This window comes from Vombatus ursinus, unplaced genomic scaffold (genome assembly GCF_900497805.2).
Source record: "Vombatus ursinus unplaced genomic scaffold, bare-nosed wombat genome assembly UNPS02014794.1, whole genome shotgun sequence".
In the NCBI taxonomy this organism is placed as follows: Eukaryota; Metazoa; Chordata; class Mammalia; order Diprotodontia; family Vombatidae; genus Vombatus; species Vombatus ursinus.
The window spans coordinates 21128805-21145387 of record NW_020954572.1 but is presented as its reverse complement, the minus strand read 5'-3'; the positions used below and the strand labels follow the sequence as shown (position 1 = coordinate 21145387).

Here is a 16583-nt window from a genome sequence, read left to right as displayed (position 1 = left end):
TGGGATAAGAGAGACTGAAGAGTCAAGGATAATGCTGAGGTTATGAAGCTGGGAAATTGGAACAAGAGTAATATCTTCCATAGATATTGGGCAGTTTGAAAAAGGGGTTGGTTGGTAGGGAGAGAAAAGGTCTGTTTTGGGCATGCTGAGTTTGAGATGTCTCTGGAACATTCAGTTTGAAACATTTAATAGACAAATGGTGATGTGGAACAAAAACTCATGGGAGAGATGGGGGGGATATATGGATATTAATTCTCTCAACAGTCAAAAGTTGCAACATTTTCTAGCTTCAGCATTGAGGATGCATGTCAAAGACAGTTATATTACACCATCAGTTGTGAAATTCAGGCCATGTGTTTTATTTTCCCCTGATTTAGGATTATACAAAGATACCAAAGAAAAGCATTGCTAACTATCCAGAAGGTTCTCAAGTTGCCTTAATTTTCTGTCTTTGTAGCTATTTCAGAAATGAAAAAGAGATTACAGATAGCTGGTGCCTGGGTCCAAGTTGGAGCTGAGTATCTTGTCCATTTGGGAGCCTTCATCTTCCCCACATCCCAGGGTTCCAAAGTAAAATACTTACATGGCTATATAGCGCTTCTTCTATATGTAGTACACTATATATAAGGGGAACCAGTTCTACACTAACTATTTACATTCACTTCCATGCCTAGGATTACTTCTACAACTAGAAGAGTATTTGCTAGGCCTGTGTCCTATTTCCTACAATTAATACTTAAATCAATTTTTAAAATATCATGACTTACTTTTTGGATTCTACCTGGTCTTGATTCCACTTTGAAAAAGAGACTACTATCATTTCCCTAAATTCCCTGAAATGGATCACTACCACTCTTCACAGTTGCAGAGTACTGTAATATTACCTTCCCAACCCTCTACAAGACATATGGAGTGGCAAGGATGCTTTGTTCAAAAGGAAGCTCACTACTGTAGAGCAATTTATACTGAACCACCTTCGTGGGACTATACTAGAGATTCTGGTAGCCATTCTTTTGATCTTGAATTAAGCCTTCAATAAAACCAGTACTTAAAAAATATTTTAGCTTAAATGAATTTTGGAGGACTATAGTATGAAAAATGACTTAAAAATATCCTTCCATCAGTTAAAAATGTGCAACTCACAGCATAGGCCAGAACCCTGGTCTTATTTAAGAGATACTGTTTGCTAGTTTATATAGTATCTAAGATTTGCTCACTAAATTGACTGTGTAATTTGTTATGTTCCTTGGTAATTCAATTTGTTAGAAAATTTAAAAGGAACTTGTCATTGAATTTATTAATCATAATTTTTAAAAAGCTGATTGCCCTTTGTTTACACCAATTATTTTCTCTTAACATCCCACTCCCCACAATGAAATCTTTCTTCAGAAGAAAAACACTTAAGCAAAGCAAATCAACAGTAAACATTTTTTGACAGTCAATACCACATTTGCATCCTGCGTCCCTATTTCTCTATTGAGAAGGGGAAGGGAGGTTTCCTTTTCAGTTCTCCAGGACCAAGACTGTTCATTATAATTAATCAGATTTCAACTTTCACTGCTTAATAATTTAAGCAAACTCTGTTAAATTCACTAAAATCAAAGAGAAAACAAGTCTTTTTTCTGTTACTCTTTGATTTTCATTCATTAAAGATCTAATCCTTTGATCCAAAAGTCAAAAAAATTAAAGTATAGATGAGAAAGTTTACATTTCTGATCCCTATTGCTCTAGCCTCTATGCCAGTGACTCTCCAACTCTGTCATACTGTCCATATGTGAATGGTTTATCTTTATTTGTCTTCATTTTTAGTTTCCTCTGCTGCCTGTTTTTTTCTCTCCATTGTTCCTAAGAATACATTTCTGTCAACAGACAGTAATGATGAAGAGTTTTAATAGAGCTAGAGTTTTAAGAAGCAAATGTGTCATGTTGGTGTTGAACCCTATCAATCCAGGCCGAGCAGGTTTCTCTAATTTTAAATTAAGGAGCCAGCCAAAACTTTAGTTTTCCCACAAAGAAATTCAAAGGACTTCTTAGGCATAGTCTTGGGTATTGATTCTATTTTGGAAGTCAGACAAGGGGTGGAGGATTGATGTGTTTTTCTGCATAAATGTAACGGATAAAAATAAGGCAACTTTGTACACTCTTACATTAACTAAAAACTCCTTCCATTCTTTCTTTCTACTTCTAATGGTCAGAGGAGTTTTGGGGGCTTCATAACACTGCCAAAATAGGCCACACACACCTGATCCAAACAAGCAAAATGACAAATTGGCCTGTCTCCAATGTCCTCTCCTACCTCCAATAGGTCTATCATCCTGGTCATCTGGGAGTAGATAAGGACCCTGTGTCCTTGAGACTTGAGCCGAGTCAGGAGAACATCAAGGGCATACAGCTTTCCACTGTCAGTGATGAGGCTTTCCTTGCCTGGGAAGAAGAAAGAGGGGATGGGGGGAGACACTCTTTAAGAGAAGTAGAGAAATCCATGGCTGCAAAGCTACTTGCACCCAAGTTCACTATAGTAAGGAGGGTTATCTCAAAGGAGTACTGAATAAAAGAGTGTTCTGAAGAAAAAAAATGCCAAGCGCTGTTGCCCATGCCACTAATACAGTTCCTAAAAGGAAACGAAGACATGTAGGTTCTTACCCTGCTGGATACCTGAAGTGCCCAATGCCCTGATATCTGAAAGCTTCCTTGACTTTCCTCAGGTTCACTAAGAGGATGCAAGTAAGGCTGGTTGATTCCAAACCAAAAGTCATCTGACACCATGATTGCCATGTTGTTTAATTTGCCTAAAAAACCTGTCTTCTTTTTGTCACAAATAACATTATCATTCTGACTCCAGACATCTACTTCTGTTAAGCAAAGCCTTGTGGTTAAATAGTTTATATTCTGGCATCATGTAAACATACGGAAATAAATATTGCCCTCAATCATTCTCAGACACCCTAATATACCAAGAGATGGAAATTTTCTTCTTTACTCAAAGATTCCAAAAGGGCAGCTTTTTTAGCTAACAAATATAATTACTCTAAGATGTAATTTGATGAGTATATTGGGGCTGTCACCCTGATTCCCATGGGACCTCTAATGGCTACCAGCTGTCAGAGACTTATTTGGTTGGGTAAGAAGGATCATCTCTGAGACAACATGAAGTGAAATTGCTTCCACCCACTAACATGGGGTTTCTTTCTCTCCTCCAAATTCTTTTGAAAAAGTATATTCAGCTGGAGAACTTTAAAGAACAACCAAGTCTCAATTTCTCATCTCCTATTCTTCAGCATCACTCAACAGCCATCATACTTCAGGAAGGAGAGTTTCCTGTTTGTAGACTGGGTCCATAAACATGCCATGAACAATGTGCTGCCACTGGAGGGGGGGCAAGGAGGGGAGTGGGAAGAGACTAGAAGGGGAGTACAGAGAGGAAGGATAGACTATACAGTTAATTACAACCTGAAAGAATGTTCAGAAAAAATCAGTAGTCACTCTCAACATCTGGGCTTGAACTCATAGCTTTCACTCATGTTGGAAAATCCAGTACTGAAGAGGGGGTGATTACTGAGAAGAATCCAACAACTCTCAGTACTCATTTGTTCATTCTCGTCACTATTTGCCAAACATAAAATTGTTGTATAAACTCAGTACCATCACAAATCACAGTCACTCACAGTCCTGGATGCTGACTCCTCTGCACTTCTGCCACCCTCAGAACACTGCCAGGGGCCATCTTTCCCTCCACCGGCCCCTCCTGCTTCTACTGAAGCAAGGTGTAAACACCTTTCTTAAAGCTCCTTGCTTGTCTTGCTTAAGATTACTAAAATGTTGCAAGGCAAAGCTCAATGCCTGCCTTTTGCCGGGCAGGACCCAAGGTAAGCCTGTATGTGTACTCTCTATACCTGGCTCAGGCAACAGGACCATTTCCTAACAACTTGGAGCTTCGTCTTGTGGTTTTACTGCTCCCTCCAGCTCCACTGCACTGCTGCTCTGACTTGTGTCTAACAGCTCTAGCTGAAGAGTTTCATAATATGAGAGTGAAACCTTTAAAGGTGAAACCATAGTTAACTATGGGCAATAGAAAGTCTCCATATTAAAATAATAATGACTTGCACTGTATGAGAGAAGGTAGGTTGAAATGGATTTTAACTCTCTGGTCTGACACATGTCTAAGACACATTCCTCCAAGTAATCCCTAAGATGGACAAGACTCAAGCCTTAAAAAACATAAAACTTACAAAATAAAACTGAATTCACAGGTCAGTATGTTAGTCACAAATTAGATGCTGCTACCTGACCTGGAAAAAAAAATGTTGACAATGCAACTGAGCAAGTTCCAAGGTAGAAAATGGTGGCGCTTATCTGTGGTTTCTAGGACCTGGTACCCATTACTTAAATTTTCCAAACGCTAAGCAACTTTTCATGCTTCAAGAACCCCATCTCGTGCTGAGGAGACATGCAATAAACTTGCAGAAGCACAGTGACCAACAGAACAGGTTGATTTTGTAGATGACACCTGGACACAAACATCTCTCAAAAATCTTTTATCCTATCTTAGCTAACAACACTACAGTTTTTCCACTAAATACAAGCTTCACTGTCCATTCATTAAGGTCTTGTTCAGTAAGAGAACAGAACAAGGGTCAGCCCAAGGCATTAAAATGATGATGTTATAAATAGCACCCCATCTACTTCTGAGGGAGTGATAGATTTTGTCACTGGTGGAAAATGGAGACTTACTCAGGTTGTGAGCCTAAGGAGACTCTGGCTAGCTTCCCAGTGAATCTAATGAAATTCTGACCCTTCCCAAGGAAATAGAAAATGCAAAAGTAAAGAGGAAAGAAAGATAAAGCTCAGGTCCCAGCGACCCCCCGGTAGTCTGAAAAGCACAATAGGATCAGTGAGGAGCTGGTTGGCTCTCACAGTAAACAGCCAGTGAAGCCGGTACTTTTTATCGATGCTAAAAGAACTCAGACGCTTCCTGCCATTTAAACAAGGCTCATTTTTCTTTCAAAGAACAGGAAAAGCCACAAGAGATTCCCACAGCGCCAGCAATGGAACTGTTACCTCTATACTGGGAACGTGGGAGTCAAAGAAGGAGCACAGGGAAAAGGGAAGGGAGAAGCTGCTTTCTTTCAGTGCTCATCTACAATTCTCAGCTTTTCATCCTTGCTGGACCCTGTCCCTATATTCAAACTTGTAGTTCGACTACTTTTACACTCAGGCTTTTCCTTTTCACTTCAATCTATATTCCATAAATCAATGCATTCATGTGTCTTAAGGCTGCCTAATTCCCATGTGAACTATTCACTAAGCTGTCTCTCATTCCAAAGAATACCCAAAGCTTAAAAAAAGCAGACATAGAGAGGTTACACAGACTTCCACACAGAGTCCTTCGGATCACTGACAGAACTGAGGGGAAATGGGAAGAAAAGGCTTTGGGCACTCAAGAAAATAATTTCACTTTACATCTATGTTACACTTTCTAAATGAATTTTATTCATTCAGAACTTACTACATGTGATGCCCTCCCTAAAACAAGGAGGTAATCCTGGAATCTCAAAAACCAAGCCAATGGAACTGTGGAAGATCTTAAACTGGCCCTTCACCTGCTACCAGGTGGTTCATTTTTTGCTACAGCAATTCGTGAAGACCTCTAACAAGATAAAGAGGAGTTGTGATCTACATCAGTGGAAGTATTTATACCAGTGAAATTAGAGATTTCTGAAGCATGTGCAACACACAGTGTTAAACTCCAAAAAAGATATAAAGACAAATTTTAAACCTTCAACAATTTATACAAATATCTCATTTTATCTTCCCAAGACTCAGTTTACAGATGGAAATACTGAGCTTCAGGGAGGGTAGATGATTTGCCCAAGGCCACGAAGCTATAAATCAGAGGAGAGAGGATCTGAGTGCAGCTCTACTGAGCTCAAGCCCAGTTTCCTTTCCATAGAACAAACACCTTTCTTAAACATACAGTCTCTTAAGATATCTAATGAAACTAAAAAACAAGTCTCTTTTCAAATACTAAATGAAGCTCTAGTTTAACTTTACTAAAAGGACTTATGCTGGTAGTTAGAGAGGCTGGACAGGCCAAACTTGATGTGTTTCTCTAGAGTGCCTCTAAGTCTACTCTTAGCAGGTGGAGGAGGTACCTCATCTGCCCCCCAACTATATACAGTCTTCTTACAAGTAGCCTCACTGAACTCCACTGAAGCAGCCTATAAACCTAGTTTCCTGTAAACCCTTGACCTTGACCCCAGGGGGTCTGGGAATCTGCTAGCATTCTGGCACAGAACACCCTGTTTTTCCTCTTTGTTATCATTCAGATCTCTAGGGCTTCGTGCAGGACACTGTTTATGCTGCTCTGGCCAGGCAATCTGCTGAATGACGACATTCTCATTCACGCAACCTAACTCCACATGGCACTGGCTTTGGGTTTCCTATATGCACCTTATTAATACTCCTCCTGTGTATAGTGTGAGATAGCTTTCTCCACACTCCATTCACTATGGAATCTTCAAAGAAAATTTAAGCAAAGATTTACATTACAGATTTTTCTCATAAGAACCTGTACTTGGGCCTCTAAGTTTTTGTTAGATATAGATATTAGCTACATATTCATATAGACATATTTACTATAAGCCACATATATTCTTTTGGATAAATGTGGTGCAAGACTAAGGAGCAGTACTGCCATATTTTTGCAGGAGACACTGACAAAATGGTCACCATCTATTTCCATTGAGGAAAAAGGAAGAAATAAAAGAGCAAGCAGAAATCTCTTCTCAAAGTTGGGCACGTGTTCCAAAAGAGAATCCAGGCCCACCTGGAATCCGGATGAAAGACCAGCCATTCTGAGGCCTGATGCTCCATAATCCTCCTGGTGGCTGTGGGAAGAACTGAGAGGGTCGATTTAGCCAATCCAAAGCCAGCTCAGGAGCTCCATTTAGTAAGCACTGCTTTGCAGCCAGGCTCCCTCCTTCTTTCAGGACTCGGCGCTCATACTCTGCACTGCGATCATTGCAGTAGGAATCCAATGGCACTGCTGTAACCTACAAAAAAGGGCACACACACACACATGAAATGGTTCATTCACTCCTTGCACAAAAACTGGTTCTTTGGGAAACTGAAATTTACAAGTAAAACCACTACAGACAAGTCCCGTGGCTGGTGGTTTTCATCCCACAGAGTTACAACTGAAGTAGCCAATCCTGCCCTCTGACAACTTGAGTTTTCCCTTAATAATTACTTGTTTTGCACTACCTTAGGTAAGAGGCCTGTGCTGGACCGGTCACATCTTTAAAAAAATTAAACAAATTCTAGTTCTGTGTACTCTGCCAATTTCCTTCAGCGATCCTGCCTTTGACAATGCTCTCTTAGGTCAATGGCTGGGCTTGCTGTTTCTCCAGTTTATTTTTAATATTTTACAGCCAAATTATCCAGTTGTGCTGACACTTTTCACCTCCCTTACCAGGCTGTTTACTGAAACAACAAAGAGGAAGAGACAAAAGATAAGAAAGCCAGCCTTTTTTTCAGGACCTCAAGCTGGGAGGCAGCCCCCTCCTTTAGTGGACTAGCCCCCTCCTTTAGTGGACTAGTCAGTTCATTTCCTGGCTAAAGCAGAAGTATGATTTAGGTATGTTCAACTCCCTATCTTTCCACTAGACGTATACCAATAGGCTGGAAATTTCTCACCCAACTGTGCAACATGGTTCTGTCAAATCAGGAACACAAGCTTCAAACTTCCTCAGCAACCTTGGATCATTCTCATTGTACTTTTCAATGCTTTGCAAGTGACTAAGTGGAAGGCACAATTGAGCCAAACACCTATGTATTAGGATGGCTGTGAAGTCTCTGATAAGGAGCTAGTTTCAGGAGATAAAGCTGACTTTTGTAAAAATCCAGAGCCCATGATCACTACTACTCAGGCTGACAGAAGATTGAGAGGCCATTCTGTACAGTAGATAATTGATTCAACAATGTTTCCCAGTAACTCCCAACCAGATTTTACACTTATATCCTCTTCCTAGGAAGGGACCAGAATAAGGAGACCATAGACAATATTAAATTACTAAAATCCAATAAAGTGGGTTAATAATTTCTACCTATTAATAAAATAAAAAGTCTGAGTTGGGTAGAGGAACTTTCTACTATTCCATGAGCTTCCCATACCTTGTGGTAGGATTGAAGGGACTTTCAAATTAAATTTTATCCTATTTTCAAGCAAAAAATCGTTTTTTCCCTCCCTCCACTCTCCTTTCTACCAGCGCTCCCCCAAGCCCATCATTGAAAAAGCAAGGAAAAAAAAAAACACAACAAAAGTTTGTTACAAACATGTAGTAAAATAAATTCCTGTATTAGCCATGTCCAAAAAAATAAGTCTCAATCTCAACTCTAAGTCCCTCAGTTCTCTATCAAGAGGCAAGTTTCATCATGAATGGTGACTGTAGTAGTGTGGCCAGTCATTGTGTTGATCAGAGTTCTAAAGTCTTTCAACAGTAACTGTCTTTACAATAATGTTGTTGTTGTTTAAATTGTTCTCTCAGGATCAATTCATACATGCCTTCCCAGGTTACTCTGAAACCGTGCCCTTCATTATTTCCTATAGCAAAACAGTTTTGATATCATATTGATATGTAGTCACTTGTCCAGCCATTCTCCAATTACTGGGGACCTCCTCAGTTTCCAATTCTTTGCCACCACAAAAAAGAGATGCTGTATGTACTTTTGTACATACAGACTGAAGGGATTTTCAAAGATCACCTCTTCTAGGCTTCTACCTACTAACTCTTAGGGTTCGGGAACATTAGATAAGAAGCTTATATAGGCTATGGGACTATTTGGCATCATTGTGAATTTGACCAAAATGAGTTAAGAGGAACATTCAGTGATGCCTTGGAGGGTAATTACAGAATAAAGTTCTAATCTAGAGACAGATCACAACAGGATCTGCTAGGTAGCAGTGCCACCTACAGCCAAGCATCAAAACTACAGGTATACAACTCGATATTAAAAGCTCCCTTTTTCAGGAAGATCTCCTACAAAAATGGTGCTCCCCACAAACCCTCTCAGTAGGATATAGTAACTCTTATCACTTCTATTCTTTCAACTTGAAGAGGAATTCCTTGGCTCCCAAATTATTAATTTTTTTTCACTAAAATTTAGTAAAGGCAAATGAAGACTGAGACAGGCTGAAACTGGGCAATACTGGGCCCCCCACCTGTGACTTGAACCTTATCATACCTTTTATCTTGAGTGTAGCTGCTGCTGTGGAAACTAATGGAGTAAAAGTCTGGAGTTCAGAGCCATAGCTAATTCTTCACACTCTGACAACAAATACACCCAGAGAGGCAGCAGGGGAAATGGATCAAGAACTGGTGTTGGAGTAAGAAGACACACCAGTGTGGCAAATCCTGTTTCCAACTGTTACTCCAAGAAACCTCTCAGGGTTGTCGTGAAGATCAGATAACTTAATGTTGGCACAATGCTTTGGAATCTCAAAACGCTATTTAAGTTTTAGCTATTATTAATAACCATCATCATCATTGCTATTTTTAGTAGTAGTAGAAATGAAAACATCACTTGCACTCCCAAGATGAAGAGAAATCGAATGTTGGAATGTTAGTGTAGTTTGCAGGAAGTTTGGACAACATCAGGAAGAATTCAAAGCTTTCCTATGCCTGACGTTACTGTGACCCTCATTTTAGGTACTCTCGTGGTAACAAGCTTTTAGCAAACTTACTGTCAACTTTCAACCAACACTAATCTTCCAATTTGCACTTTACCGCTCTGAGTACATGGAGACATGCAGGACAAAAACTTTCTGAAACACACTGTATTTTGACAAGCTTATTTGGTCAGGAGCGAGGAATTAGGATACACGAGAGATCACTGGATGCCATGTCAACTCAGGAGGTACAATCAACATCTCAGCTCACATCTGCAAAAGCTGTTTTTAAATTCCCTAAAGGCTTGCAATGAGTGCTTGCAATTATGGGGGCATGGGGGCCAAAAAGAAAAAGAAGCTGCTCATGTCTATTTCTACCAGGACTAATCCTTCTTTCTACAAGCCACCCAGTAACCTTGACAGACATCACCTGTCTCATTAATGCCAAACTGCCTTCTAGACTGCTCAGAAGCTGGGGGAGCCGAAGCATGAAGTATCAAGCTACTTACTCCCTAAGTGGATATACACACCCCTCTTAGCCATATATGATCTAGCCTTGTCTCTTGCTTCATTAAACTCCCAAATTGGAGAACCCATCATGGGACATTCCCTCAAGCGTTTAGTGCGTGTAGTCTAAAAGATGGGCATCTTCTTGCACTATCTCTCTGGGAAGCGTGAAAGATCCAAGTTTGGTAAAGTGATGCCTCAGTTCCTTTGTTAACCCTGGAGGACTGATTGCCAACTTGTTTCCTCAATGAAAAGGGCTTCAGAAAGCATTTTCCACCGTCATGTTTAGTGAGAATTGTTCTTTTTGAACTAATTCCCCAGCTTCAATGCGAAGGCTAGGAGGTTTAATTTGCTCAATTCCACAAAAGAGTTGAGAAGACAGCAAAAGAAATAAATGTTTTCCTTCCTATCATGAATAGGTTGGCAAACTGATTCAGGATGAAGGCGGCCCATACTCCTCTATTTCTCAGAAACCCATACTTATAGCTAGAAGCCTGGCCAAGAAGAGTTCTTCAAGAAGACGTCTGGTCCCAAATGTGAACAGGGTTATTTACAACTCTTCCACCCCCAGATACCACAGTATAATTACCCATGTTTACAGATTTAACCGTCCATGCTGCATGAGACAACATTATAAACACAGATTAGATTACAGGGGGAGAGTGAGGAGGGCTCAGCTAAATGTAAGAACTTTCTTCTCCTCCCTGCCTACCACTGTCCATTTATGACTTATTATTTTACCATGAGCGCTGGAGGTTTATTGCCCTTTAAGCAAACAGCAGACACCAGGCATGGCAGTTTAGGTTAATTGGAAGCAGATGTCCTTATTCCTAGTTTCTCTGAAGCCAAGACACGCGTATACTTGGGGTGTACATGTGTTTATGTATTAAAAGGAGGGGGGAAGAGGGTGCTCCTTGAGAGCAGGTGGCTGCAAGAGACTTCTGGAGGTCTTTGAGGTAACAAACGAGGACCTTTCATCTTTGTAAACACAACTGTAGTCCAGGCTCTTCATTTTTTATTGGAACTATAAAAACAAAGGGAAGTAAATTTGCCTTGAAGGCTCTCCTAAATCTGAACCTTCTCCTTACTGTGTTTCCAAACTTATATCTGCAACAAACAAAGAGAGTGGAAGTTTACTGAACCAGGTAATCAAGAGGCCAGAGAGTTGGCTTATTTAAAAGCCTCAGTCTCCTAAGTTTTCCATTGCCTTTTCTTTGGCTTGTGAACTCAAGCATTTGAGCTTCAGAATGCTTTGTCAAAAGGGTCAAATAAAATTATACATCCACAATCTAAATTTTTTTCTGGTTAAACAATTTCAACCAAAAATCAATCTATACTTGCTGGCAAAAGAACCATTTTCACAGAGCATGGTCTAAGTAAAAATCGAAAGGACTACATATAATTCTTCCCCTTTCAACATGAAGATGGGAAATGAATGTTAACTTTCAGGATACACTGAAGGTAGGACATAAGTTGAAACAAATCCTAATCTGTCACTGGGGCCAAATCAGGCTCTTCCATTACTATATGCCAAAGAGTGAGAACACTAAGGGAGAGATCAGAATGAGAGAAAATAATCTATTTTGTCAGATGCCTACTAAGAATAAAGAAAGGCAAATGCCCCTAGCAGATAAAACCCTTAGTCTTTGCTAGAGACTCAGAAGTCAGGTCTCATTTCCATTTTCCACATTCTTCTTCACAGGATGTAAAATATTCTCTTTGTTAACTCAGTAAGGTGTATGTATATATCTTACCTATTTGAGAGGCTGGTACAATAGACCTCCTAACTGGTGGGGATTCTATATGTAGTTATTTTTCTAATGTTTTGCTGAGGAATACAATAGTATAATGTTTGGATTAATAGTAAAACTTTGTAGGATACTATTTGGTTAGTGAATTTGAATACAAATAGGGGGTCTTTGTATAAATTCTGAACAAGAGAACAACAGAGGGGTGGAGGTGGGGGAGGGGCAAAAGGAAAGTAAATGATTTTAACTGTGGAGGACAGCTTCAGGAGTGATACTGTCAGCAGTCACTGAAACACCCCCTTTTGATAAACAGGGTATTAAGACAGGATCAGAACAGCTGGCCAAAGTGGAAACCATAATAGAACCTAACCACTATCAACCTAGGGTAGATCAGGAGAGCAGGGAAATAAGGGCAGTGATGTGACAGTCTTTGCTCAAATTGAGCACCCTTGTCTGACCACCTCCTAGCTCTGGGGAGGTAGGACTCACCAGGCTGAGAAGTTTCTTGATGCTGGAGTGTTGTGTTTCCTTTTGTTGTTTGGAGACGGAGTGGAGGCGATAAGGCCAGATCAAATCTCCCCCACTTAGCCAGATCCCTCCCTCTAAAAACCCTCAAAAACCTCAATGCAGGTGACAAACGGCTCCCTCTCCTCTTCAAATATCCCCCTGCCCCTGGCCCTGCTGTTGGGTGATAATCCACCTGACAGATGGCTGGTTCCCATTGTAGTTTAGAACCCTAGGGTGAAGGAAAGGAGATGTAAAGCAAAGACTTGGTCAGAAGAAGGGCAGGCACCTCTGTCTACATCACACTTTCACCATACTGACAGAATTAAAAATGGGAAAGCTCTGTTTTGGAAATTAGACCCAGAAGCTAGAAACTTCTTTTTAAATATTAAAAATCTACAAATTTCTCAAAACTGTATAATTTAAAGTTATGTGGAGGAAGCAGATCCCACTCTCTTAGTACCATCTATTTTGTCTCTTCCCTCTATAGCACTTACTCTTGGGCTGGCCACACATAAAAAAGATGGCAGCTCAGTGACCTGGCAGCATCGAATCAAGGAGGTAGCAGATCTTCGTTGGTAGATGACTTGGTCTGAATAACCACTCACTGCTTTACAGTGGCTGCTGAACACTAGAGACTAAAAAATAAAAAGTGAAAAGTTAATGCCACTAAAGTCAGAATATTTCAAGTTGCTTCATTATAAAATCCTCTCCTTCACCTTTTAAATGCTGGCACCCAGTTTATTGTTCTTTTTGATGGAGACCTCTTCCACTCATCCTCGTTTAGAAATATATAGATGTCAAAATACAGCACAGAAACTCTTCTGTGACATCTTGGGGTTGTAGAAGCATACAAATTTCCATTGGCTTATTTCTCCCCAATCCTGTAGTCCCTAGTGAGAAACTAGGCAAAAAATCTATTTGATAGTTCTTCTCTTTTTTTTTGTTGTTTGAATCTAGAATTAGGGATACTATTAGGAAACCCTTCTATGTGGTAATGGCATGCACCACACAAAGTATGGTACTACAGAGAAAATCTGTCCCAACATTTTTGGACTTAGAGCTTTAATCTTCAATTGGTAGAGTTCACTCCTCTAATGAGAAACATGTAAAGACTGTGGTCTCTTAGGAAATCAGTTCCAAATGTGAAATTCAAAATTCTCTGACTCTAGATTTTTATGAATCCTTGGGTCAAAAGGCACAGTGTGGGATGTGGCACAAGTTTTCTAGATATTCTGCTCACCTCAGAATAGTTCACTTAGTAAACCTCCAGTTACTTTCCTCTTAACACTGGTTTTTAAGAATCTTTCTCAGTCCTTGGCACCACATGGTAAGATTACTCTTTCAAGCTAGACATCAGAAATTGACAACCATACATCCTATTGACAAGTTCACTCAAAAACCCTGGGCAGGCAAAGCACACTCATCACTTTTGCTCAAAACCTAGCAACTATGGTCTGCTTCAATCAACAACGTATTAGGAAGAGAAAGAATCAGAGAGTAATACCATGGGTGATATGATTCAGTTATAAATCTGTCTCTTGCAGCTATTATCCTATTATCCCTTCCCATTCTCCTGATGTTTCAACATCCTATTGTGGGACAGGAGGGAGGGAGGAAGAGAGAGAGAGACAGAGAGAGAGAAGAAGGGTGGTCATGAGGAGGGTGAGGCAATTAATACTAAAGGGGATTAAAGTTGTAAAAAAAAAAAAAATCCAAAAAAACAAAACCTTTTGGGTTAATGTGTATTTCTCCCCCAAGTTCTCAACGGTGAGACTGAGCAGGAAACAATAAAAAACATACAACAGAGTGAGGGATTCTGCCTTCATGGAAAGGCACTCACTCTTAAGAAAATAACTTAAAAGACCCTAAGAACCAAAATAACTGTAAATGCTTATTAAATAGTCCCTGAAATCTAGGTCTTTGTTTCCTGACTCGTGTATCAACTCCAACTCTGTCATATGAGAACTGTCCCTCCTTGAACCCTGTCACACGGAATTCAAATTAAATATTCACTGCAGGGTTGGGGCAAGGTATAACAGATACAGTGGAAAAACAGCTTCCCGGCAGCCCAGATTCACATCCACAGGAGGGGTACCCAGATACGGTTACAGAATAAAGTCTAGGAACTGTGTGACCTGAGATCACTTACCAAGGGCAGCAAAGGGAAATGTCAGGACTTGAGCATCTGTACTGCTGATAGAAAATTACACTCCTGTTACTCCAGATGAGGGTACAGAGGAAAAGAAGGGGGGAGAGGTGAGGGGGGAAACACATACATTTTATCTGCTACAAGAGGACAAAACTAAAAGTGTAAGGTGCCAGAAAAGAGGATGAGTACCTCACTAAACAGCTCTAACTTTGTTTCTCTGAGAAGAACCAGATTATGTACAATGTATGGGGAAATAGTCAGGATAGACATTTGTTTCAATGAATGTATGAAAAAGCACTTATTATGTGCTTAGTACAGACCAAACACCAGACAAAGATATACCATCTCTACTATAATTGGAGAGAGAACAGATAAAAGGAAGCTTAGTTGTAGAGCAGAGAGAAAGACCCAACTACAGAGGATGTGATGGTAGGGTGAGTAGTAGGGCCCAGAGGTCCCTGGCTACTTTAGTGACAGCTCTGGGAAGAGGAAGACGTAGTGCAAGTGGCAAGGTCTGGTGGTCCTGCCTCTTATCCAGAAAAATAGAGTGGCTGACTTCCATCTTATTCAAACATTGCAATAGTTACTCAAGGAGCCCTAAACAAGGTGGAAACTAGGGTCCCCCTGGGGGAAGTGGCTCTTCCTGCTACCCAGCTGTCTGAACATGTAGGTTTCCCCCCCTATTTTATGGTTTTTCCTTTTCTCTTGGTTCTTGGACTAGATGCTCTCAAAAATTTTGTTAATTGGTTAGTTTTGTTGTTGTTTAGTCATTTTTCAGTCATGTTTTTCGTGACCTCTCTCAGAGTTTTCTTGGCAAAGATACTGGAGTGGTTTGCCATTTCCTTCTCCAGCTCATTTTACAGATGAGGAAACTAAGGCAAACTGGGTTAAGTGACCTGTCCATGGTGACACAGCTAATAAGTGTCTGAGGCAGGATTTGCACTCAGGAGGAAGAGTGTTCCTGATTCCAGGCCCAGTACTCTATCTGCTGTGCCACCTAGCTCCCCCATACTCTTCATTTTACCCTTCTAAATAATGATTCTGAAAATAAATTTTGGTAATTGCTTACATACACCCCCTATAAACAATCTCCAAATTTAATAAATACACTTTAGGAATGTAAAAAAGTCTGCTCTACTTTCTACTACCACAGAATAAAACTATGCTCCTTTTGTATAATTTCCACTAATAATAAAATTTCTGGAATTAGAGAAAAGTTAGCAAAAGTCAACTGACACATGAGGATGCCATTTGTGTTTCAATAAGAACACCCACATGGCAGAGGTAGAGGTAGTTGGTACCTACTGGGTACTTATTTCCCAAAACGTCTACCTGATGTCTTCCCATTCATAAAGTTAGGGCTTGTCTGCAAAGGATTCCCAGCTAAAAGTTCCTAAGTCTAATCCTTCTGTGGTAAATGTATCCCTGTTCAGAAAGTAGAGAACAGAGCCAAAAGGCAAAGAAGGTTGAACCAGATTAAGTCTCTTCCTGTTCCAGTACAGAAAAGGTTTGTGTACTTTCACAGGAATCCAGAAAGAGAAAGAGGTTTCGTCTTTCACTGAGGAGGGAATGAGGATGGGACGAATGTTAGAATCAGATCTGTGGTACAAGACAAATACCCAAAATAAGGAATAATAGTTTATAATTTCAAACTACAGTTCAGGTTTGGACCACAAATTAAGTCGTTCACCTATTCCCCAATTGATGGGCATCCCCTCAATTTCCAATTCTTTGCCACTACAAAAAGAGCTACTATAAATATTTTTGTACATATAGTTCCTTTTTTCATTTTTCTTTGATCTCTTTGGGATACAGAACTTGTAGTGGTATTGCTGGGTCACAGAGTATGCACAATTTTATAGCCCATTTAGCAGAGTTCCAACTAAGGGTATCTTGGATACAGTGATTTTACTGGTATAGAAACTCATGATGAGGAAATTGGCTCAACTGTAGGCAAACAACTGCTCTGCAACTTATAATCTTAAGAATTGCCTAGGGGTATAAA

General features: G+C 40.1%; 1 protein-coding gene across 2 annotated transcripts in view; it reads right to left on the bottom strand.

Annotated features, from left to right (window-relative positions):
- Window positions 1-16583, bottom strand: part of INO80 (INO80 complex subunit) — a 99932-nt gene that overhangs the window by 27232 nt on the left and 56117 nt on the right. For both annotated transcript variants that reach the window (XM_027869915.1, XM_027869914.1), the window contains exons 25-27: window positions 12924-13064; window positions 6827-7052; window positions 2297-2424 (exon numbers count right to left, since the gene is read on the bottom strand). In XM_027869915.1, coding sequence (XP_027725716.1) covers window positions 2297-2424; window positions 6827-7052; window positions 12924-13064 — 495 coding nt within the window. The remainder of the gene's footprint in view (window positions 1-2296; window positions 2425-6826; window positions 7053-12923; window positions 13065-16583) is intronic.